The sequence below is a fragment of the Microcaecilia unicolor genome, chromosome 3 (assembly GCF_901765095.1).
Source record: "Microcaecilia unicolor chromosome 3, aMicUni1.1, whole genome shotgun sequence".
NCBI lineage: Eukaryota > Metazoa > Chordata > Amphibia > Gymnophiona > Siphonopidae > Microcaecilia > Microcaecilia unicolor.
In genome coordinates, this window is record NC_044033.1 from 247,557,410 (window position 1) to 247,581,247 (window position 23,838).

Sequence of the window (23,838 nt, forward strand, 5' to 3'; positions counted from 1 at the left end):
TTTGAGATTTGAATTTGGTGCTTTCGGCCTTGGTTAAAGCTCCATTCCTCAGCGACCCTCCAGACCGGTCAAGACGCGTGGGTTATGCTCGCCTACCAGCAGAGGGAGACTGAGAACACTAACTTCAACTATGTACATATAACCTGTGCCCATCCCACAAAAGCCAGTATTTTCTCAGTCTCAGCAGAGGGTAGACAGGCAGCCTGTGCAGCTTGTCCGGTCTGGTAGGAGTCAGGGATCAGGAGAGTTTTAGCCTGCTCTATTGTTCATTCCTGAGGAACATCCCTGTGCCTGGACTACTCTGTGTGCTGGGGGTTGGTGGTGCCAGTGGGGCCTGCCATTGTCCCCCCTGGGGTGTCACACCCGGGTGGCCGGGTCCCTCCCCCGAGCTAGCTCTCCAGTTTGGGCAGCTTTGTGCCTCGGCTGCACTTGTTATATTGCAGCCTTGAGTGCCAGGGATTTAATAGCAGCAGGGCTCAAATTGTGCTGCAATAAAGTAAAAAAAAAAAAAAAACTTCATAAAGACCCAGACAGTGTGGAGAGCGGTGCAGCTGCACTCCGGAGTGCCGGAGCTGGGCAGCCGTTCGAGTTGGGCTGTGAGTGACTTCTTTGGGGTGAGTCCCAGTTCTTTTACCTTTGGGGAGTTTTTGGCGCGAAGATGGCCTCGAAGCCGCTTCGCTGTCGTTTTTGCGCGCGTCGGGGGGTCGATGCGATTGGCGGTTCCTGCCGCTTTTGCGGGGAACCGAAGCCTCAGTCCTCAGCTCCGCCGGTGTTAGCGGCGGAGCTTCCCGCGCCAGCCTTGCAGGAGGTTGCAGGGGCTTCGGCTAGCGGTTCAGCGGCGGTCCCGGTTTTGGCGGGAACCGCCGCCATCTTGGATTCGGGCCCGAGAATACCGGATTTAGTCGGCGGTCCTCAGGGCAGCCCGGTGGCTGGTACTTCTGGAGGGGACGTTTCGGGAAGGATGGGTTTCCCTCCGGAATTTGTTTGGTCCTTATTTCAAGCCTGGCAGGCGGGACCATCGCGCACGGAGCTTCTTAGTCTGGGGGGGGGGGCTTGGGCGCTAAGAGGCCACGTGTTGAGTGGGCTGAGGACCTGGACTGTTTTTCTCCTCCAGAGTCAGAGGGCGACTTTAGTCCCCTGGAGGAGGAGGAGGGGTCCTTGTCCGGGCCAGATAGAGAGACAGTGCCCGGGGAGGATCCGTCGGTGGTCCGCATTTTTCACAGGGAGGAATTGGCGGATCTTATTGAGCAGGTGTCTGCTATGCTCAAGTTTGACCCGGCAGTAGATCCGGCTCCCTCTGAAAAGCAGGACCCGTTGGTTAAGGGGATCCGCAGGGTATCTCGGACTTTTCCTATGAATGCGGATCTTAGAGAGATGGTAACGCAGGAATGGCTCTCGCCAGAGGCGCCTTGTAAGGTGGCACGGGCCATGGCTAAGCTCTATCCCCTTCCGCAGGAAGATAGAGACTCTTTAAAGCCTCCGACTGTGGATGCCGTAGTGACGGCGGTGACTAAGGCTACTGCAATTCCTGTAGATGGAGGGGCTGCCTTGCGGGACCCTCAGGACAGGAAATTGGAGACATTCCTGAAGCGCAGTTTTGATTTATCGGCGCTGGCTTTGCAGGCTTCAGTTTGTGGAGGTCTGGTGGCTCGAGCATGTTTCCGCTGGGCTGAGCGGCTGCTAGATGCTCCGCAGGTTGATAGAGCCGCCTTAGTGCAGGATTTGGCAAAGTTGGAGATGGGCTCGTCCTTCTTGGCAGATGCGCTATATGATTTGTTGCGTGCATCGGCGAAGAACATGACCCTCGCAGTGGCGGCTCGAAGGGCCCTGTGGTTGCGGGGCTGGCTGGCAGATGCTGCGTCCAAGGCAAAGTTGTGTTCGCTTCCCTTTAAGGGCGCTTTGCTTTTTGGAGACGAATTGGATAAGTTGGTTAGGGGTCTTGGTGATACTAAGATCCCGCGGCTTCCAGAGCTTCGGCCCAAGGCGTCTAGGGGCTCTGCGGTGCGAGGCCGTTTTCAGGAAGCTAGACGGTATCGGCCGGGTAGGTCCTCGGGGGGGTTCCGGGGTCGTTATTTTCAGAGAACCCAGCCCTTTCGTGGGGGCCGCCGGGGGGGGGGGCGAGCTGCCTCTTCTGGAGCGGCCAGTACGTCCCGTGGGTCGCAATGATGGTTTGGGGGTCCAGCCTCTGGTTCGTGTGGGGGCTCGCTTACGCTTGTTTTACCAGAGGTGGGCCCAAATCACGTCAGACCAGTGGGTACTGCAGATAGTGCGAGACGGGTACGCGCTGGAGTTCGACGGTCCTCTGTCCGATTTCTTTCTCGTCTCTCCCTGTCATTCAAGGCGCAAGGCAAGGGCAGTGCGAGACACTCTGTCACGTCTGGTAGAGTTAGGCGCTGTGGTGCCTGTTCCGCCAGAAGAACGAGGTACCGGTTGTTACTCCATTTACTTCGTGGTACCAAAGAAAGAGGATTCTTTTCGGCCCATTTTAGACCTGAAGAGGGTCAATGCGGCTCTAAAGATCCCTTCCTTTCGGATGGAAACGTTGCGCTCGGTCATTGTAGCGGTTCAGGAAGGGGAATTTCTGACTTCATTGGATTTGACAGAAGCTTATTTACACATCCCCATTCTAGAGGCGCACCAGCGTTTTCTTCGTTTTGTGGTGTTAGGGAGTCACTTTCAGTTTTGTGCGCTCCCATTCGGCCTGGCTACAGCTCCTCGCACTTTCTCCAAGGTGATGGTGGTCGTTGCAGCGGCGTTACGGTTGCAGGGCATTTTGGTGCATCCGTATCTCGACGACTGGTTAATTCGAGCCAAGACGCAGGCGGAGAGCGAGGAGGCTACCGCCCGGGTGGTGTCCTTTTTGCAGTCGCTGGGTTGGGTTGTCAATCTGGCCAAGAGTCACCTAGTCCCGTCACAGTCTCTAGAGTATCTGGGAGTTCGGTTCGACACGGAGCGAGGCCGGGTGTTTTTGACGGCTCCTCGCATTTCCAAACTGCAGATTCAGATACGTCAGCTCCGAGCTCAGAGGGCGCCTGCGGCGCGGGAGTATCTTCAGGTGTTAGGTCTGATGGCGGCATCTATAGAGGTAGTACCTTGGGCCAGGGCCCACATGAGACAGTTGCAGAGTTCGTTGTTGACTCGTTGGTCCCCTCAGTCCCAGGAGTTGGAGGAGCGGTTAGCGCTGCCGGAGAGGGTTCGGCGCAGCCTCCGCTGGTGGCTTCACACTCCGAATCTAGTGAAGGGTATGCCGCTAGAGGTGCCGAATTGGGTGGTACTGACCACGGATGCGAGTCTGGTAGGCTGGGGGGCGCATTGTCTAGGGCAGGTGGCCCAAGGGCGCTGGACGTCGGAAGAGGCGGCGTGGTCCATCAACCGCCTGGAGACTCGGGCAATTCGGTTGGCTCTTCGGTCCTTCCAGAGTCTGCTAGAGGGCAAGGCGGTCAGAGTTCTTTCCGACAATGCCACGGCCGTCGCTTATGTGAATCGGCAGGGGGGGACGAAGAGCCCGGGATTAGCCGTAGAGGCAGCGGAGTTGTTGGGGTGGGCAGAGGCTCATCTTCAGGCTCTTTCGGCAGGCCACGTAGCAGGAGTGGACAATGTGGACGCGGATTATCTGAGCAGGCACATGTTGGATCCCGGAGAGTGGGCTCTCCATCCCTCAGTGTTCGAGCGGATAGTGTTGCAGTGGGGTCGGCCGGTGTTGGATCTCATGGCATCGGCCGACAATGCGCAGGTCGCGCGGTACTTCAGTCGTCGAAGAGATGCTCGAGCCGAGGGTCTCGACGCGTTGGTTCTGCCGTGGCCGACTCAGCAGTTGCTCTATGTGTTTCCGCCGTGGCCGCTGGTGGGCCGCGTGGTACAGCGGATCGGTCGTCATCCCGGCTTAGTGATTCTGATAGCGCCCAATTGGCCTCGTCGGCCATGGTACGGAGATCTGGTGCGGTTGTTAGTGCAGGATCCTTTTCCCCTGGGGTCTCGGGTGAGACTGGTGCAGGGGCCGATCGAGATGGCCGACCCCTCTCCATTCTTGCTTACGGCTTGGCTCTTGAAAGGCACAGATTGAGAAAGAAGGGTTTCTCGGCCAGGGTCATTGATACAATGTTGCGTTCGCGTAAGAAGTCCACGTCGTTGGCTTATGTGCGGGTGTGGCGCATCTTTGAGAGTTGGTGTCTTGAACGGAATGTTGTCCCTTTGCGGGCTTCGGTGATGGAGGTTTTGGAGTTTTTGCAGGATGGTTTGGACAGGGGGCTCTCCCTTTCTTCCCTGAAGGTGCAGGTTGCTGCTTTGTCTTGTTTCAGAGGTAAGATTGGAGGAGTCTCCTTGGCAGCTTCTCCGGACGTAGGGCGGTTCCTGAGGGCAGTGAAGTTGATTCGGCCGCCCCGTCGTCCGATGGTTCCGCCTTGGGATTTGAATTTGGTCTTGGAGACTCTGGTGGGTCCTCCGTTTGAACCATTGGCGTCCATCACATGTAAGGATCTTACCTTGAAAACAGTTTTTCTGGTGGCCGCTCGGAGAGTTTCAGAGTTGCAAGCCTTGTCTTGTAGGGAGCCTTTTCTGTCCTTTGCGAAAGAGAAAGTGACTTTGAGGACGGTTCCTTCCTTTGTTCCTAAGGTGGTTTCAGCGTTCCATGTGAATCAAGTGATTTCGTTACCGGTGTTGGGGGATCGTTCGGGGGATGCCTCTCAGCGTCGGTTGGCTAAGTTGGATGTTCGGCGCGCCTTGCGGTCCTATTTGAGCAGAACGCGAGAATTCCGGGCTTCGGATAGGTTGTTCGTTTTGTTTGGAGGTCCCAAGAGAGGAGCTGCGGCCTCCAAGGGGACTCTGGCCAGGTGGTTGAAGGAGGCTATTGCCTCGGCTTATTTGTTGAGGCGGCGTTCGGTGCCCCCGTTACTTAAGGCGCATTCAACTCGGGGGGTTGCGGCTTCCTGGGCGGAGAGTAGTTTTGTTCCTCCGCAGGACATTTGTAAAGCAGCGGCATGGTCGTCCATTCATTCCTTTGTGAAGCATTATAGGATTGATGTTCAGGCAAAAGAGGATGCATGTTTTGGAGCGGCTGTGCTGTCTTCTGCGTTGCGAGGGTCCCACCCTTAAGTTTCTACTGCTTTGGTACTTCCCACGCGTCTTGACCGGTCTGGAGGGTCGCTGAGGAAGGTGAAATTAGGCCTTACCTGCTAATTTTCTTTCCTCTAGACCCTCCAGACCGGTCAAGAGCCCGCCCTATGGATTTCAGAGATATTGTTCGTATCAGAAGTATTTGAGCCGTGTTCTGCTATGACTATTCCTTTTATCTTTCACTGGGTCGGAGAGTTTTCTTCGTCCATAATACTTGACAGAGCGGGGCGCTTGACGTTCCGTCTGTCTGAGCACACTGTTGGTGTTGACTATTGGTTTTCCAGGTACAGGGGTTTTCTAGATTCAGAGTTCAGGTTGCATGGGGTTTTCTCTGCTTTGCTAAGCGTATACTGGCTTTTGTGGGATGGGCACAGGTTATATGTACATAGTTGAAGTTAGTGTTCTCAGTCTCCCTCTGCTGGTAGGCGAGCATAACCCACGCGTCTTGACCGGTCTGGAGGGTCTAGAGGAAAGAAAATTAGCAGGTAAGGCCTAATTTCACCTTTGAGCCTCTTCAGCAAGCCTCCCTCAAAGATCTATCTCTCAAGGTGGTGGTTTAGGTACCTATCATGTCGGCGTGGTGTATTTTGCAGTTGCGAAATATGTGTCTATCATGTCTGTAGCCTTTTCTGGTCTTCTATAGAGAGAAGTTGACTTTGCAGCTAGTTCTGTCCTTTTTACCTAAAGTGATTTCTCAATTTCATGTTAGTCTATTTCCTTTCCTTCCTTTTCGTGGGAGGAGTCTCCTTCCATGTATAGGCTTGATTTCCGTAGGGCGTTGAAGTGTTATATTCGCCAGATGGCAGAGTTTCGTAAGATCATTTTGTTTGGTGGAGGAGGCGTCAATCCTCCATCGCTCGCTGGATTAAAGGAGGCTGTTGCATCCGCTTATCTTTTGCATGGTAAGGATGCGCCTGCTGTGTTGTGGGCTTGTTCTACGCGGGCTCAGGCCTCTTGAGTGGAGCATTCTCTTATTCATCCGTAGGACATTTTGCTGTGCGGCACCTTGGTCCTCCCTTCATTCTTTTGTAAGGCATTACCAGTTGGATGTTCAGTCCCGGCAGGACGCTTCTTTTGGGGCTTGTGTTGGTCCGGGGAATTTCCCACCCTCAGTCAATACATAAGCACCGTCCTACTGGGAAAAGACCAAGGGTCCATCAAGCCCAGCATCCTGTCTTCGACAGTGGCCAATCCAGGCTTCAAGAACCTGGCAACTCCCCCCCCCCCCCCCCCCCCCCCAAAAAAAAAACAAAACTTAATTCTTAATGTTCAATGGACTTTTCCTTCAGGAATCTGTCTAAACCCCCTTTAAATTCCGTAAGGCCAGCTGCTGTCACTACATTTTCTGGCAATGAGTTCCAGGGTCCAACTACATGCTGAGTAAAGAAAAACTTTCTCCTATTTGTTTTAAATCTACCATATTCTAGCTTCATCTTGTGTCCCCTGGTTTTGTTGTTGTTTGAAAGTGTAAACAAACGCTTCACATCTGTCTGCTGTATTCTGCTCATTATCCTGTAGACTTCTATCATATCACCCCTCAGCTGCCTTTTCTCCAAGCTGAAGAGCCCTAACCGTCTCAGCCTTTCCTCATAGGGAAGTCGTTCCATTCCCTTTATCACTTTCATCGCCCTTCTCTGCACCTTCTCTAATTCCTTTATATCTTTTTTGAGATGCGGTGACCAGAATTGGACACACTATTCTAGGTGCGGTCGCACCATGGTGCGATACAACGGCATTATAACGTCCTCGTGTTTGTTTTCCCTTTCCTAATAATACTCAACATTCTGTGCGCTTTCTTAGCCACCGCAGCACACTGAGCAGAAGTTTTTAACGTCTTACCAACGATGACTCCCAGATCCCTTTCTAGGTCTGTGACTCCTAACGCGGAACCTTGCGTGACATAGCTGTAATTCGGGTGCATCATTTTGCACTTGTCAACATTGAACTTCATCTGCCACTTGCATGCCCAATCTCACAGTCTCGTGAGGTCCTCCTGTAATCTTTCACACTCCTCCTGCGACTTGACGACCCTGAATAGTTTTGTGTCATCTGCAAATTTAATTACCTCACTAGTTACTCCCATCTCTAGGTCATTTATAAATATGTTGAAAAGCAGCGGTCCCAACACAGACCCCTGCGGGACCCCACTAACAACCCTTCTCCACTGAGAATACTGATCATTCAGTCCTACTCTGTTTCCTATCTTTCAACCAGTTCTTAATCCATAGTAATAACCTACCTCCGATCCCATGACTCTCCAGTTTCCTCTGGAGTCTTTCATGAGGCACTTTGTCAAACGCCTTTTGAAAATCCAGATACACAGTATCCACCGGCTCACCATTGTCTACATGTTTGTTCATACCCTCAAAAAAAATGCAGTAGATTGGTGAGGCAAGACTTCCCTTCACTAAATCTGTGCTTTGGTACTTTCTGCTTGTTGGGAATGGTCTGGAGCAGGCAATAAAGGAGGAGAAATTAGGTTGTCTCTCCAGACCATTCCCAAACCCTGTCCGGGAGGAGTGTGTGACGTTGGTGGGGTGCCTGATGTTTCGGGGGCTGCACGCGGCTACTGTGATGTCACATTATCGTTTGGTTGATGACTACTGCTCTTTTCCTTCCTGGGGTTCCTGAAGGGAGTTGAAATGTTTTCTGTTTCTGGTTTTTGTGATTCTTTCTATGGTGCCTGGCTTTTCAAAATACTGAGCAGATCAGGGTTGCACAGCCCCTTATACAGGTATCACTACTCAATAGTTCTCAAGTCTCTCGCTGCTGGTAGGAGTGCATATTACCCACTGGTTGGGAATGGTCTGGAGAGACTCAAGGAAAGCAAATTAGCACGTAAGATCTAATTTCCCCTTTTTAAATGCACGCTTAATCGTGATTACAATTTTTAATCGTTGCCCACCCCTACTTTATACAGATCTATGCTGTGCCCACTTAACCTTCGTCCCCGTGTTTGAGCAACATAACCAAGAATGTCTAACCATGTAAGCATTCTAGCCCCTTAAAGCAGTGTGGCCAGGAACTCGTATATGGTCTCTATACCCTTTATAATTAGAACATGTATAGGTGTATCATGACTGCAAAAATATGAGCATTGTGTAGCTATTTATCTTTCTAAATTTAATGTCGCTTCTACTCAAACTGGACTGGACTGAGTAATGGATGCTGGCTCTTCTTGTTTCAGGTACCAGTTCCTGGATGATGCAGTAAGGAATCAAAGAAAGATCTTGGCGGGTCTGGTGAAACGCTTGGGGGAGAAGCATGTCCTTCTCCAGAAGTCTACTATGGATGTTCGGACCTCGTACGTAGAATGAAATGAACTGGATTTCCTGTAATCTAGTGGGCATTTTTAAACTCTAGCATATCAGAGGGCTAGGAGAAAGAAAATTGCCTCAAATACTTGGGATGACTCCATGTCCCTTTTATTCCCCCTTTTTCCCAGCGAGGATTCTTGGGGTTAAGATCCCTCTTTGCCATATCTGAGGCAGGCTCCTGGACCAGTTTTAAGGGCTGGATCCCAGATGAACGTTGAGAAATCTTCTCTGGAAAGCTTTTGAGCCACATGGGAAAACTCGCAGCTGTCTTTTTTTTTCATATTGTAAACTGCTTTGCTTTTCCTTAAGGATGGAGTGCTGTATAAATCAAATTAAACTAAAATGCTACATCGCTGAATAGATTGGGATGACTGATGCTGTGTGCTTGTACAAGTGGGTGGTGTGATAACTTTCCAGCTGTTTTGAGGAAGGCATTGATAAAGTTGCATATTGTTGACCCATTTGTAGTTTTATTCTTGTGAAATCTTTTTGCTGTGAGCTTATCCCCATTGTGTTGTGCAATGTAGCCCCCCTGTAGCTCTGAGATTTCAGCCATCAAGTAAGCTTTTGTCTCCTTCCTTGTCGTGTCCTTGGTTTTGATGGTGACCTCTTCCCTGCAGAATTCGTCAAGTGGCAGATGCTCAGAAGAAAGTGCAGGTAGATATAAAGATGGCCATTCTGCAAATCATGAAGGAACTGAACAAGCGTGGCAAGCTACTAGTGAATGATGTGCAGGTACACTAATTACATAGTACAAGCTTCTGAAACTGTAAAGGTGTGCTTTGTTACTGAGAGGTATGGGACCTGTTTTCACAGAAAGTAACCGAGGGGCAGCAGGAGAAATTAGAAAGGCAGCACTGGTCCATGACCAGACTACAGGGACACCAGGAACATATCCTTCGTTTTGCCTCATGGGCCCTGGAGAGTGACAACAACACAGCTCTGCTGCTCTCGAAAAAGCTGGTGAGGTCTTTATTGTATCCTAACCCTTTTCAGACCACAAACCCACTTCCTGATACTACTACTACTTATCATTTCTAAAGCGCTACTAGATGTACGCAGCGCTGTACATTTCAACATGAAGAGACAGTCCCTGCTCGACAGCTTACAATCTAATTAGGACAGATAAACAGGACAAACAAGAGATGGGAATATTAGTGAGGATGATAAAATAAGGGGTATGAACAAGTGAATAAGGGTTAAGAGTTAAAATTTGCATCAAAAAGGTGGGCTTTTAGCTTAGAATTGAAGACTGCCAGAGATGGAGCTTGATGTACCGGCTCAGGAAGTCTATTCCAGGCATAAGGTGCAGCAAGATAAAAGGAACGGAGTCTGGAGTTAGCAGTGGAGGGGAAGGGTGCAGATAAGAGAGATTTACCCAGTGAATGGAGTTCCCGGGGAGGAATGTAGGGAGAGATGCCATCATCTACTAAGTTTCTATAGCCCAGATGGTCCAAAGCCCCGCGCTGTTCCGAACAGCGCTCTAAAAAAGGGCGACGAAAATGATAAAGGGAATGGAACGACTTCCCTATGAGGAAAGGCTGAGAAGGTTAGGGCTCTTCAGCTTTTCTGCATCGATGAGCAAAGATAATGCATTCAAATCTAAGCAGCGCAATTATCTTTGATTATCATGTAGAAGTACCGGAGAATTGTACCGAGCATCCTAACCCTTTTCAGACCACAACCCACTTCCTGATACTAATACTACTACTACTACTTATTTCTAAAGCGCTACTAGATGTACGCAGCGCTGTACATTTCAACATGAAGAGACAGTCCCTGCTGACTTGAGGAGAGGGCTAATATGAGCATAACGACCCTGGTGGAATATTAGTCGTGCAGCAGAATTTTGAACAGATTGAAGAGGAGAGAGAGCTAAGTGGGAGACCTGTGAGAAGCAAGTTGCAATAGTCTAAGCGAGAGGTGATAAGAGTGTGGATGAGGGTTCTGGTAGTGTGCTCAGAAAGGAAAGGGCGAATTTTGGTGGTGATATAGAGAAAGAAACGAGCTCAGGTTAAATGGGTTATGCCCTTCAGTGAGCAGATGTAAACAGAAGAGAAAGCTTAGTGGACTTCACGCCTCTTATTATTCTAATGCAGCCTTAACTCTTCCATATCGTATGTCAAAGCTAAGTTCTCAGAGGACAAGCAGGCTGCTTGTTCTCACTGATGGGTGACGTCCACGGCACCCCCTCCCATCGGAATCTTCACTAGCAAAGACGTTTGCTAGTCCACGCGCGCTGATGCGCACCGCGCATGCGCGGTCGTCTTCCCGCCCGAACCGGCTCGTGTTCGCCAGTCTTCTTTTGTCCGCGCTCAGGACGGTCGTGTTTTTGCCGCCGTTTCGTGCCCCTCAGAGGACCCTCGCGCGTCTTTCGTGTTTTCGAAAAAAAAAAACAAAAAACCTTTTTCCCGTATTTCTAGCTTTTCCCAGCGTAAGTTTCCTTTCGCTTTCGGCAGCGGCCTTGTTGGCTGCCCGTACGGGTTTTTCCCCCCACTTTTGTCTCGGTGCCTCGTGTCATCGCGAATTTTGATTTCGCCGGTGCGATTTTTCCGCCCATGACATCGAAGCCTTCCAGCGGCTTCAAGAAGTGTACCCAGTGCGCCCGAGTAATCTCGCTCACTGATAGGCATGCCTGGTCTCTTTAGTGTCTGGGGGCTGGGCACCGCCCGCAGGCCTGTAGTCTTTGTGCTCTTTTGCAAAAGAGGACTTGGGTAGTGAGATTGGCCCAGTGGAACGTTCTGTTCTCCGGCTCTTCGACGGCATCGACATCGAGAGCTTCGTCGGGTGCATCGGTGTCGGCAGCACCGAAGTCTTCAGAGACAGCATTGGCATCGACTGCATCGAGTCGTCCTCCTCCTGCATCGTCTGTACCGAGGCTTTGGAAGAGTGCGTCGGCGTCGGTGGTACCGGGACCCCCTTTGGTGCTGATGTCGGACGGTGGTGCTTCGTCTGGAGTGCAGGTGAGGGCTGTCCATTCCCCTGCTGGTGGCGGTGAGCCTTTGGGTAGGTCTTCTCCTGCCCTGAGGGCTCCTGCGGTACAGCCCCCCCGGGATCGACCATCTTCGGCCCCGGCCCCGAGGAAGCAACGTCTGGATTCAATGTCCTCCTCATCGATACCGGGGAGTTCCGGTGACATGCTTCGCTCGAAGTCGAAGAAGCATCGTCACAGGTCACCTTCCCGACTGGGTACCGGGAGCTCTGGGTCGCCGAGGGAGTTGGCACCCAGCAGGCATCAGCACCGGGAGGACCGCTCACCCTCTATCCAGGAGGTGTCGGTGCGCTCTACTTCGGACAGCCCGGTACCGCCTCCATGCCCGGAACAGATTCTGACCTCGACGCCTGCACCGGCTTCCCAGTCTTTCTCTACAGCCGCTCTGCACGAGAGTCTCCGGGCCGTTCTTCCTGGCATTCTGGAAGACCTGTTGCGCCCTTCTCCTCCGGTACCGGGGGTGCTTGCGCCACCGGTGCCGTCGAGTGAGGCGACAGCTGGCCCTTTGCCCGGGGTGAGGTCCCCGGTACCGGTGCCGCTTGCGGTACCGGTTTCGGCTGCCTCCCAGGTGGACTCCCCGACAACGTCGGGGGAGGGAGCTTCGCCGCTGCCGGCCAGGTAGTCCACCTCTCGACGCTCCCACCGTGGCCGTGGTTCCACGGAGTCGAGACGGACACGGCTTCAGACACAGGTCTGTGAACTTGTGTCTGATACCGATGATGAGGCCTCGTGGGAGGCAGAGGAGGACATCAGATATTTCTCTGACGAGGAGTCTGACGGTCTTCCTTCTGATCCCACTCCCTCTCCTGAAAGGCAGCTTTCTCCTCCTGAGAGCCTGTCTTTCGCTTCCTTTGTCCGGGAGATGTCTACGGCCATCCCCTTCCCGGTGGTTGTGGAGGACGAGCCCAGGGCTGAAATGTTTGAGCTCCTGGACTATCCTTCTCCACCTAAGGAAGCGTCCACAGTACACATGCATCATGTCCTGAAAAAGACATTGCTGGTGAACTGGACCAAGCCTCTAACTAATCCCCACATTCCCTAAAAGATAGAATCCCAATATCGGATCCATGGGGTCCCAGAGCTGATGCGCACTCAGTTGCCTCACGACTCTGGTGTGGTGGATCTGGCCCTGAAGCAGGTAGTTCTAGGGAGCATGCTTCGGCGCCCCAAGGCAAAGACTCTAGAACCTTAGACTCCTTTGGGAGGAAGGCCTACCATTCTTCCATGCTCGTGGCCAAGATTCAATCTTACCAGCTCTACACGAGCATCCATATGCGGAATAATGTGCGGAAGCTGGCGGACTTGGTGGACCAGCTCCCTTCTGAGCAAGCCAAGCCGTTTCAGGAGGTGGTCAGGCAGCTGAAGGCTTGTAGGAAATTCCTGGCCAGAGGGGTATTTGATACCTTTGATGTTGCGTCCAGGGCCGCTGCTCAAGGTGTGGTGATCCGCAGACTCTCATGGCTGCATGCCTCCGACCTGGAGAATAGGATCCAGCAGCGGATTGCGGACTCCCCTTGCCGTGCGGATAACGTTTTTGGAGAGAAAGTCGAACAGGTGGTAGAACAGCTCCACCAGCGGGATAATGCTTTCGACAAATTCTCCCACCGGCAGCCTTCAGCATCTACCTCTTCAGGTAGACGTTTTTATGGGGGAAGGAGGGCTGTTCCCTACTCTTCTGGTAAGCGTAGGTACAATCCTCCCTCTCGACAGCCTGCGGCCCAGGCTAAGCTCCAGCGCGCGTGCTCTCGTCAGCAGCGTGCGCCTCAGCAAGGCCCCACGGCTCCCCAGCAAAAGCAGGGGGCGAGCTTTTGACTGGCTCCAGCAGAGCATAGCCGAGATCGAGTGTCCGTGCCGGACGGCTTGCTGGTCGGGGGAGGTTGATAGTTTTTCACCAAAGGTGGCCTCTTATAACCTCCGACCGGTGGGTTCTCCAAATAGTCCGGCAAGGATACGCCCTCAATTTGGCCTCCATGCCTCCAAATTGCCCACCGGGAGCTCAGTCTTTCAGCTTCCAGCACAAGCAGGTACTTGCAGAGGAACTCTCCGCCCTTCTCAGCGCCAATGCGGTCGAGCCCATGCCACCCGGGCAGGAAGGGCTGGGATTCTATTCCAGGTACTTCCTTGTGGAAAAGAAAACAGGGGGGATGCGTCCCATCCTAGACCTAAGGGCCCTGAACAAATATCTGGTCAAGGAAAAGTTCCCTTCTTCTCATGATTCAGGAAAAAGATTGGCTATGCTCTCTGGACTTAAAGGATGCTTACATGCATATCCCGATACTGCCAGCTCACAGACAGTATCTCCGATTCCGTCTGGGAACGCGTCACTTCCAATACTGTGTGCTACCCTTTGGGCTCGCCTCTGCGCCCAGGGTGTTCACGAAGTGCCTGGCTGTGGTAGCGGCGCTTCGCAGACTGGGAGTGCACATGTTTCCTTATCTCGACGATTGGCTGGTGAAGAACACATCCAAGGCAGGAGCTCTACAGTCCATGCAGATGACTATTCGACTCCTGGAGCTACTGGGATTTGTGATAAATTATCCAAAGTCCCATCTTCTCCCAGTACAGAGACTCAAATTCATAGGAGCTCTGCTGGATTCTCGGACGGCTCGTGCCTATCTCCCGGAGACAAGGGCCAACAATCTGTTGTCCCTCGTCTCCTGGGTGCGAGCGTCCCAGCAGATCACAGCTCGGCAGATGTTGATTGCTTGGCCACATGGCCTCCACAGTACATGTGACTCCCATGGCTCGTCTTCGCATGCGATCTGCTCAATGGACCCTAGCTTCCCAGTGGTTTCAGGCTGCTGGAGATCTAGAGGACATGATCCACCTGTCCACGAGTTTTCTCGTATCCCTGCACTGGTGGACTTTTGGTCCAATTTGACTCTGGGACACCCTTTCCAAATTCCTCAGCCGCAAAAAGTGCTGACTACAGATGCGTCTCTCCTGGGGTGGGGGGAGCTCATGTCGATGGGCTTCACACCCAGGGAAGCTGGTCCCTCCAGGAACAAGGTCTACAGATCAATCTCCTGGAGTTACGAGCGGTCTGGAACGCTCTGAAGGCTTTCAGAGATCGGCTGTCCCACCAAGTTATCCAAATTCAGACAGACAACCAGGTTGCCATGTATTACATCAACAAGCAGGGGGGCACCGGATCTCGCCCCCTGTGTCAGGAAGCCGTCAGCATGTGGCTGTGGGCTTGCCGTCATGGCATGTTTCTCCAAGCCACATATCTGGCAGGCGTAAACAACAGTCTGGCCGACAGGTTGAGCAGGATTATGCAACCTCACGAGTGGTCGCTCAACTCCAGAGTAGTGCGCCGGATCTTCCAAGTGTGGGGCACCCCCTTGGTAGATCTCTTCGCATCTCGAGCCAACCACAAGGTCCCTCAATTCTGTTCCAGACTTCAGGCCCACGGCCGACTGACATCGGATGCCTTCCTCCTGGATTGGGGGGAAGGCCTGCTGTATGCTTATCCTCCCATACCTCTGGTGGGGAAGACTTTGTTGAAACTCAAGCAAGACCGAGGCACCATGATTCTGATTGCTTTTTTTTGGCCGCGTCAGAAATGGTTCCCTCTTCCTCTGGAGTTGTCCTCCGAAGAACCGTGGAGATTGGAGTGTTTTCCGACCCTCATCACCCAGAACGAAGGGGCGCTTCTGCATACCAGTCTCTGGCTCTCACGGCCTGGATGTTGAGAGCGTAGACTTTGCCTCTTTGGGTCTGTCAGAGGGTGTCTCCCGTATCTTGCTTGCTTCCAGGAAAGATTCCACTAAGAGGAGTTACTTCTTTTTATGGAGGAGGTTTGCCGTCTGGTGTGACAACAAGGCCTTAGATCCTCGCTCTTGTCCTACACAGCCCCCCTGCTTGACTACCTTCTGCACTTGTCTGAGTCTGGTCTCAAGACCAACTCTGTAAGGGTTCACCTTAGCGCAATCAGGGCATACCATTACCGTGTGGAAGGTAAGCCGATCTCGGGACAGCCTTTAGTTGTTCGCTTTATAAGAGGTTTGCTTCTGTCAAAGCCCCCCATCAAACCTCCTACAGTGTCATGGGATCTCAATGTCGTTCTCACCCAGCTGATGAAACCTCCTTTGAGCCACTGAATTCATGCCATCTGAAATACTTGACCTGGAAGGTCATTTTCTTGGTGGCAGTAACTTCAGCTCGTAGAGTCAGTGAGCTTCAAGCCCTAGTAGCTCACGCTCATTATACCAAATTTCATCATAATAGAGTAGTCCTCCGCACTCACCCTAAGTTCTTGCCGAAGGTGGTGTCGGAGTTCCATCTGAACCAGTCAATTGTCTTGCCAACATTCTTTCCCTGTCCTCACTCCTGCCCTGCTGAACGTCAGCTGCACACATTGGACTGCAAAAGAGCATTGGCCTTCTATCTGGAGCGGACACAGCCCAACAGACAGTCCGCCCAAATGTTTGTTTCTTTTGATCCCAACAGGAGGGGAGTGGCTGTAGGGAAACGCACCATATCCAATTGGCTAGCAGATTGCATTTCCTTCACTTACGCCCAGGCTGGGCTGGCTCTTGAGGGTCATGTCACGGCTCACAATGTTAGAGCCATGGCAGCGTCAGTGGCCCACTTGAAGTCAGCCACTATTGAAGAGATCTGCAAGGCTGCGACGTGGTCATCTGTCCACACATTCACATCTCATTACTGCCTGCTACAGGATACCCGACCCGACAGTCAGTTCTGGCAGTCGATGCTTCAGAATCTGTTTGGGGTTTGAATCCAACTCCACCCCCCTAGGCCCATTTCTGTTCTGTTCCAGGCTTCACTCTCAGTTAGTTGAATAAGATGTTAGGTCAATCTCAGTTATGTCCTCGCCGTTGCGAGGCCCAATTGACCTTGTTTGTTATTTTGAGTGAGCCTGGGGGCTAGGGATACCCCATCAGTGAGAACAAGCAGCCTGCTTGTCCTCGGAGAAAGCGAATGCTACATACCTGTAGAAGGTATTCTCCGAGGACAGCAGGCTGCTTGTTCTCACAAACCCGCCCGCCTCCCCTTTGGAGTTGTGTCTTCCCTTGTCTTTGTTTTGCTACATACGGGACTGACGAGCACGAGCCGGTTCTGCGCGGTGTGCATCGGTGCGCGAGGACTAGCAAACGTCTTTGCTAGTGAAGATTCCGATGGAAGGGGGTGCCGTGGACGTCACCCATCAGTGAGAACAATCAGCCTGCTGTCCTCGGAGAATACCTTCTGCAGGTATGTAGCATTCGCTATAACTGAAGACTCTTTATTTGGGGTTTCCAAATCACCACCACAGCTAATTTGATATAGTTAAATCACTCCATGTTTAGTAAGCCAGGAATGAGAACATTCTACTAAGCCAGCTTCAAACAGTGTGCAGTATACTCATACTTACTGTTAGTGTTTGAGAACTTTATCAGTCTGAGAGCCCTTAATTCTGTGGCTTCCCTGGTTGAGGTCTCTTCCATTTAACAGGCCTTGTAACCTTGATCATGTCACGTAACTCTTCGTTGCCTCAAGTATAAAATTTGGGTACAAGGAAATACCTACTTTCCTCAGCAATCCTCCAGACTGTTCAAGACGTATGCACTCCTACCAGCAGAGGGAGACTGAGAACACTAAAACTTCTTATACAAGTAGCCTGTGCAGACCTTCTACTAACCAGTATTTTCTCAGTCCCAGCAGAGGGTAGATGTGTGAAGCCTGTGCAGTGTACTCAGTCTGGTAGGCCTGTTTGGGGTTTCTAAGTTGGGTTGTAAATGTTAGTGAACCCACACTTGGATCTCTATTACAGGGTGTAAGTCCAAAGGGGCTTATTCCCTGTGGGGTGTCACACCTGGGTGGCCGGGTCCCTCCCCCTGTGCTCTTCCTCTGGAGGACTGCTTGACCTCGGCTACAGACCTCGTTCTGTACCCTTAAGGCGTTTAGGCATCAGCAACGAGGTTTAAAAAAATAAAATAAAAATAAATGTTTTTAAAAGGCGGCTATTTTGGCCGTTCTTGTGGCAGTCCAGAGATAAAACGTCTTCAAGGGTGTTCTTGCCTTAGACGGTTTTGCCTATTAGTCTGTCAGAGCACAAAGCAACTGTTTGTTTTTGTGTTCACGGCCATTATGTCTAAGCCGGCGAGGTCTGTTTTGCACGAAGCGCAGCATTGAAGTGAAAGGTGGCCAATGTAGATTTTGTGGGGAGCCTACATTGTCAGCACTCTTGCCGCTCGTGCTTTCCCGAGTCGGCGGAGGTGTTGGACAGCGATTTGACCGCACATTCCGGGCTGGGAACGGTGGGGCTGGTTTTGGAGGGAAACGCGGCCATTTTGGCTGCACATCCCGGGTTGGCCTTGATGGAGCTGTTTTTGGCGGGAAGTGCGGTCCTTTTGGCCGCGCATTCCGTACCGGCGCCAGGGGACCCGTGTGTGGCGGGAAGCGCGCCTAGTTTAGCCGAGGAGCACGCGATGGACCTTCCGCCTCAGGAGCGAGGGGGTCCGTCGCGGAGACTGCGGGAAATGTTGTTGGGGCTTCAGCAACGTCGGGGGGAATCTGACTTCCCCCCTGAGTTTGTTTGGTCTCTGTATAATGCCTGGAGAGCTGACCCCTCTCAGGCTGTTTGTTCCCCGGAGGCTGCTAGCTCAGTGGGAGATAAGCGCCCGTGGGTGGATATTTCAGACCCTATGGAGATACTTTTTCTGCCTGGGTCAGACGTTTGGAGTGACCCAGGAGAGGAGAATCTCTTAGATGTGTCTGAGGATCAGGATATGGGCTAAGGCCTGGGGAAGATTCTTCAGTGGTTCGCATTTTTCATAAGGAGGAGGAGTTAGAGCTCATTGATCAGGTGATCTCTACTTTGAAGTTTGCTCCGGCGGCCACTCCCGCTGCGGAGGGACCCCAGGTAGATCCCTTGGTTAAGGGGATTCGGAGAGCCTCCCGTTCCTTTCCCATAAATTCAGACATTAGGGACATGGTTTTTCAGGAATGGTCTGTGCCGGAGGCTGCTTGTAAGGTGTCTAGGGCTATGGCGCGGCTGTATCCCTTGCCTCTGGAAGATTTGGCCCTGCTGAAACCACCTACTGTGGATGCGGTGGTTACTGCGGTTACTAAGGCTACGGCCATTCTTGTGGATGGCGGTACAGCCATACGGGATCCTCAGGATTGGAAGCTAGAGTCCTTTCTGAAGCGCAGCATTGATTTGTCGGCTTTGGCCTTGCAAGCCTCTGTGTGTGGGGGCTTGGTAGCCAGAGCTTGTTTCCGTTGGTCGGAGAAGCTCTTGGATGAGCCTGCGTTAGATAGGACTGGTTTGGTTCAGGACCTGGCCAAATTGTAGATGGGGTCTTCGTTTTTGGCAGACACCCTTTATGATTCGGCACGAGCAGGGAATGGGTTGTTATTCCATTTACTTTGTGGTGCCGAAGAAGGAGGGCCAGTTTCGACCCATTTTAGATCTCAAGAGGGTCAATGGGGCGCTCAAGGTGCCATCCTTCCTCATGGAGACTCTGCGCTCGGTCATAGTGGCTGTTCGTCAGGGAGAATTTTTCACGTCACTGGATCTCATGGAAGCGTATCTGCACGTGCCGATTCGAGAGGCCCATCAGCGTTTCCTTCATTTTGCTGTTTTAGGGAGGCACTTTCAGTTCTGTGCTCTGCCTTTTGGTCTGGCAACAGCTCCAGGCACTTTCTCCAAGATAATGGTGGTTGTAGCAGCGGCTTTGCGGAGGCACTGAATTTGGTGCATCTGTATCTGGACGACTGGTTGATTCGGGCAAAGTCTCGGGCTCACAGTGTGGCGCCGACGGCTCAGGTGGTCGTGTTTCTGGAATCGCTCGGATGGGTAGTGAATGTAGTCAAAAGTCAGTTGATCCCATCGCAGAGTCTGGAGTACTTGGGAGTGCGGATTCTCGGATCGCCTCTCTTCAGCAGCAGGTCCGGCTGTTAATGTCCGTTCAGAGTCCGATGGTTCAAATGTACCTTTGGGTTCTAGGCCTCATGGCAGCGACAGTAGAGGTAGTACCATGGGCCAGGGCGCATATGCGTCAGCTTTAAGCAGCTCTGTTGTCCAGGTGGTCTCCTCAGCTACACAGTTTGGAGTTGCGGTTGCTGTTGAGGGGGGCTCCTCGGCACAGTCTCCAGTGGTGGCTGTGCTCGACCCATCTGAAAAAGGGCATGCCGTTGGAACCTCCTCAGTGGGTGATTCTGGTAACGGATGCCAGTCTGCTGGGCTGGGGAGCTCAGTGCCTCGGTCGGTCCGCGCAGGGGTGGTGGTCGACGGAGGAAGCTCAGTGGTCTATCAACCGGTTGGAGACAAGGGCGATTCGGCTAGCTCTGTTGGCGTTTCACTCAAGTGTGGTCGGAAAGGCGGTAAGAGTCATGTCCAACAACACGACAGCGATAACGTATGTCAACCGGCAGGGCGGTACAAAAAGTCCGCAGTTGGCAATCGAGATGGCTCTGCTCATGAGTTGGGCGGAAAGGCATCTAGTGCAGATTTCAGCGGTGCACGTGGCCGGGGTGGACAATGTGAACACGGATTTTCTAAGCAGACACATGTTGGACCCCGGAGAATGGTCTCTGCACCGGTCGGTGTTCGACCAGATAGTTCTAAAGTGGGAAATGCCAGTAGTGGATCTCATGGCGTCGGCACAGAATGCTCAGGTTCCTCAGTATTTCAGTCGGCGTCAGGATCCGCGGGCGGAAGGGATCGATGTGTTGGTCCTTCCGTGGCCTCAGCGGGTGTTGCTGTACGTGTTTCCCCCGTGGCCCTTGATAGTTCGAGTCCTACAGAGGGTAGGATGTCATTCGGGTCCGGTGGTGTTGGTGGCTCCAAATTGGCCGTGTCGGCTGTGGTTCGGGGATCTGATGCGCTTGTTAGAAGGCGAGCCTCTGCGGCTGGGGGCTTGGTGCTGTTGTGTCAGGGTCCAATTGTCATGCCGGATCCGGCTTGGTGTTCTCTTACGGTGTGGCCCTTGAGAGGGAACGGTTGAGAAGGAAAGGGCTTTCCCCTTAGGTGATTCAGACGATGCTGCAGTCTTGCAAACGTGCGACGTCTTTGGCCTATGTGCATGTTTGGCACATATTTGAAGATTGGTGTGGGGACCGGGCGTGTATCCCTTCGGCAGCTTGACATCTTCTGTGTCGTGCATTTTAGATTTCTTGCAGGATGGTTTTGAGAAGGGCCTTTCATTGTCATCTTTGAAGGTGCAGCTGGCTGCTTTGGCGTGTTTTCGGGGTAAGGTGCAGGGCAGGTTGGTTGCGTCTTTCCCGGATGTGGTTCATTTTTTGAGGGGGGTGAAGTTGCTTTGTCCTCCTCAGCGGCCGGTAGTGCCTCAGTGGGATCTTAATATCATTCTTGACTCTTTGGCGGGTTCTCCTTTTGAGCCCTTGGAGTCTTGTTCGATAAAAGACCTTACTATGAAAGTGGTCTTTTTGGTAGCTATATCGTCGGCTCGCAGGATTTCGGAATTTCAGGCTCTTTCACGTAGGCCTCCGTTTCTGTGGTTTTCTAAGGAAAAGGTTTCGCTGCTTCCAGTGCCTTCGTTTTTGCCTAAGGTGGTATCCTCCTTTCATGTCAATCAGGTGATTTCATTGCCGGTCTTGGGGGACCGGACGGGAGATGCTTCTCAGCGTCGTTTGTCGAAATTGGATGTGCGCAGAGTGTTGAAGGTTTACTTTGCTTAGGTCGGCGGAATTTAGGTCTTCGGACAGGTTATTTGTCCTTAATGGGGAGGGGGCCCAGAAGGGAGCGGCTGCTTCTAAGGCATCTATAGCTCGGTGGTGGAAGGACGCCATCTCTTCAGCTTACATATTGCATGGCCGTACGGTGCCGGTGGGGCCCAAGGCACATTCCACTAGGGGGATGGCAGCTTCTTGGGCAGAGAGTAGTTTTGTTCCATCGGTGGACATTTGTAGAGCGGCGGTGTGGTCCTCCCTGCATTCTTTTGTCAAACATTAGAGTGGATGTACAGGCAAGGGAGGATGCCAGTTTTGGAGCTGCAGTCCTGCCCTCTGGGCTTCGCAGGTCCCCACCCTTAGATGTGTTTACTGCTTTGGTACATCCCAAGCGTCTTGAACGGTCTGGAGGATTGCTGAGGAAGGTGAAATTAGGCCTTACCTGCTAATTTTCTTTCCTCTAGATCCTCCAGACCGTTCAAGAGCCCACCCAGTGTATCGGACAGTTCAGTATATTTTCTTTAGACTTCAGTTGCTGATATTTCTAGTAGCTCCTGTAATTTGGGTCCTGGAGTTTACTAAGGGCAGTTTGTGGTACCGTTTGTGCCCATCTGCAGTTGAATTTCCCTGTCTTAAGGGGAGGAGATCTGAGTGTGGGTTCAGTGGTTTTGTTTAGGTGGAGGTGTTTTGTTCCTGTGCTTTGTTACTGTTTTACTGATTAGTAGAAGGTCTGCACAGGCTACTTGTATAAGAAGTTTTAGTGTTCTGTGTCTCCCTCTGCTGGTAGGAGTGCATAACCCAAGCGTCTTGAACGGTCTGGAGGATCTAGAGGAAAGAGAATTAGCAGGTAAGGCCTAATTGCACCATATTTTTCATTCTGAGTTTAGATTTGGAAAAGCAAACAATAGAATCTAAAATCCATTCTAGACCAAGAGACAGTGCTTGACCTGAATAGCCTTGAATAAAGCAAGTTGGAAGCATGCAGTTTTCCAGGGTTTTGGGTGACTTACTTGTTGGTGAAGCTTCAGGGTGGGTCTTTTTCTCAGTTTCTTAGTGTGTCTGCAGGCAGGCTTAGACGGATGGGTTAAGCACTCCTACCAGAAGGTGGGTGGAGACTGAACTACAGAATTCTGGTGGAGCCTATATCTGTTCAGTCCCTCCAGGGTCAGTGTTTCTCAGTCTCCAAGCAGGTGGTAGAGGTGTCAGCCTGTGCAGTCTTGACTGGTCTGGTAGGCCTGGGGATTCCTAGTCGGGGGAGGGGGGAGTTACTGGGGTCAGCAATTTTTATTTCATTCTGGCTCCTACTTTAACATAGTAACATAACATAGTCTATGACGGCTGTTAAAAACCTGTATGGTCCATCCAGTCTGCCCAACAAGATAAACTCATTTGGTATGTGATACTTTATATGTATACCTGAGTTTGATTTGTCCTTGCCATTTTCAGGGCACAGACTGTAGAAGCCTGCTCAGCACTGTTCTTGTACTAAAATTTCTGAGGTTTTAACATGGGCTCGCTGGGTGGGCGTGTCGAACCCGGGTATGGCATTGGGTGTGGCATTTCTCAGTTATTTATCATGCTGTTTCCTTCTCGATTATTCAGATCTATTTCCAGCTGCACCGTGCGCTGAAGATGACAGTAGAATCCGTTGAAGCCCTCGGGGACATCAAGTTTCAATGGGATTCGGATGTGTGGACAACGCACGCAGAGAGTTTTGGTGAGTGGCAGAGTAGATCTTAGTGTGATGACCTAGATCTCAAAAGAATGTTAAAGGAATTTACATTTTTGCTATTTTTTCTAATTGTTGGTGAAGAAATTTGGAAGGGGGAGGGGTTCGTTCAGAGCTAGTATTGATTTTGTATAATGCTCAGATGGAGAAAAGTACATTTGAAAATGTTTAATGTTGGAAAACCATTGTGTATGGTCAAAATAGTTGACTTTGTAAAATGTTAATTGTAACATATAGGGAATAGATTTAATTCTGACACCTGATAGCAAACTCGACTTCCCTATTTGGGATTCCAGTGGCATAACAAGGCCGGCTTCCTTAGCGTCCCTCCGACCACAGTGCAGGGAGGGTTCTGGGCTGGTCCGGAGGGACTAAAGGAAAGCAAATTAGCAGGTAAGGTCTAATTTCACCTTTCTTAGTGTCCCTCCAGACTGGCACAGAAAAAACACTGATGGGAAGTAGCAAAGCAATACACCTAAGGGAGGGACCCAAGTAATCCTGCTGTAAGGACTCTTGCCCCCAAAATTGCATCCTGACGACACTACATCCAATCTGTAATGCTTAGAAAGGAATGCAAGGAAGACCATGTTGCTGCCTTACATATATCCAAAGGCAGCACTAAAAAGCGCTCAGCCCATGATGCTTCTTGTCCTCTAGTAGAATGAGCCTTTTACCCCTTTTGGAATAGGTTTCCAAGATAGAAGGTAAGTAGAAGCAATCATTTCTTTTAACCATCTTGAAACGGTAGGCTTAGAGGCCATCAAGCCCTTGTGGGTGCCTCCAATGAGCAGAAAAGGTTGGTCTGATTTTCTGAATAACTTTGGGTCGTCAGCAAATTTAATTACCTCACTAGTTACCTCTCTGCATCATTTTTAAATATGTTAAAAAGCAGCAGTCCCAGCACAGACCCCTGGGGAACACCACTATCTACCCTTTTCCTTTGAGAATACTGACCATTTAACCCTACCCCCTTTCTATCTTTTAAACAGTTTTTCCTTAGCGTCTCTCTGGAACGGCTCAGAATAGGACTGATGGGTTGTGTACTCCTT

General features: G+C 51.5%; 1 protein-coding gene across 1 annotated transcript in view; it reads left to right on the plus strand.

The window, feature by feature from the left end:
- Positions 1-23,838, plus strand: part of TRIM28 (tripartite motif containing 28) — a 159,662-nt gene that overhangs the window by 79,616 nt on the left and 56,208 nt on the right. The window contains exons 5-8 of the mRNA XM_030197655.1: positions 8,300-8,416; positions 9,050-9,164; positions 9,246-9,392; positions 22,663-22,777. Of these exons, the coding sequence (XP_030053515.1) occupies positions 8,300-8,416; positions 9,050-9,164; positions 9,246-9,392; positions 22,663-22,777 (494 nt within the window). The remainder of the gene's footprint in view (positions 1-8,299; positions 8,417-9,049; positions 9,165-9,245; positions 9,393-22,662; positions 22,778-23,838) is intronic.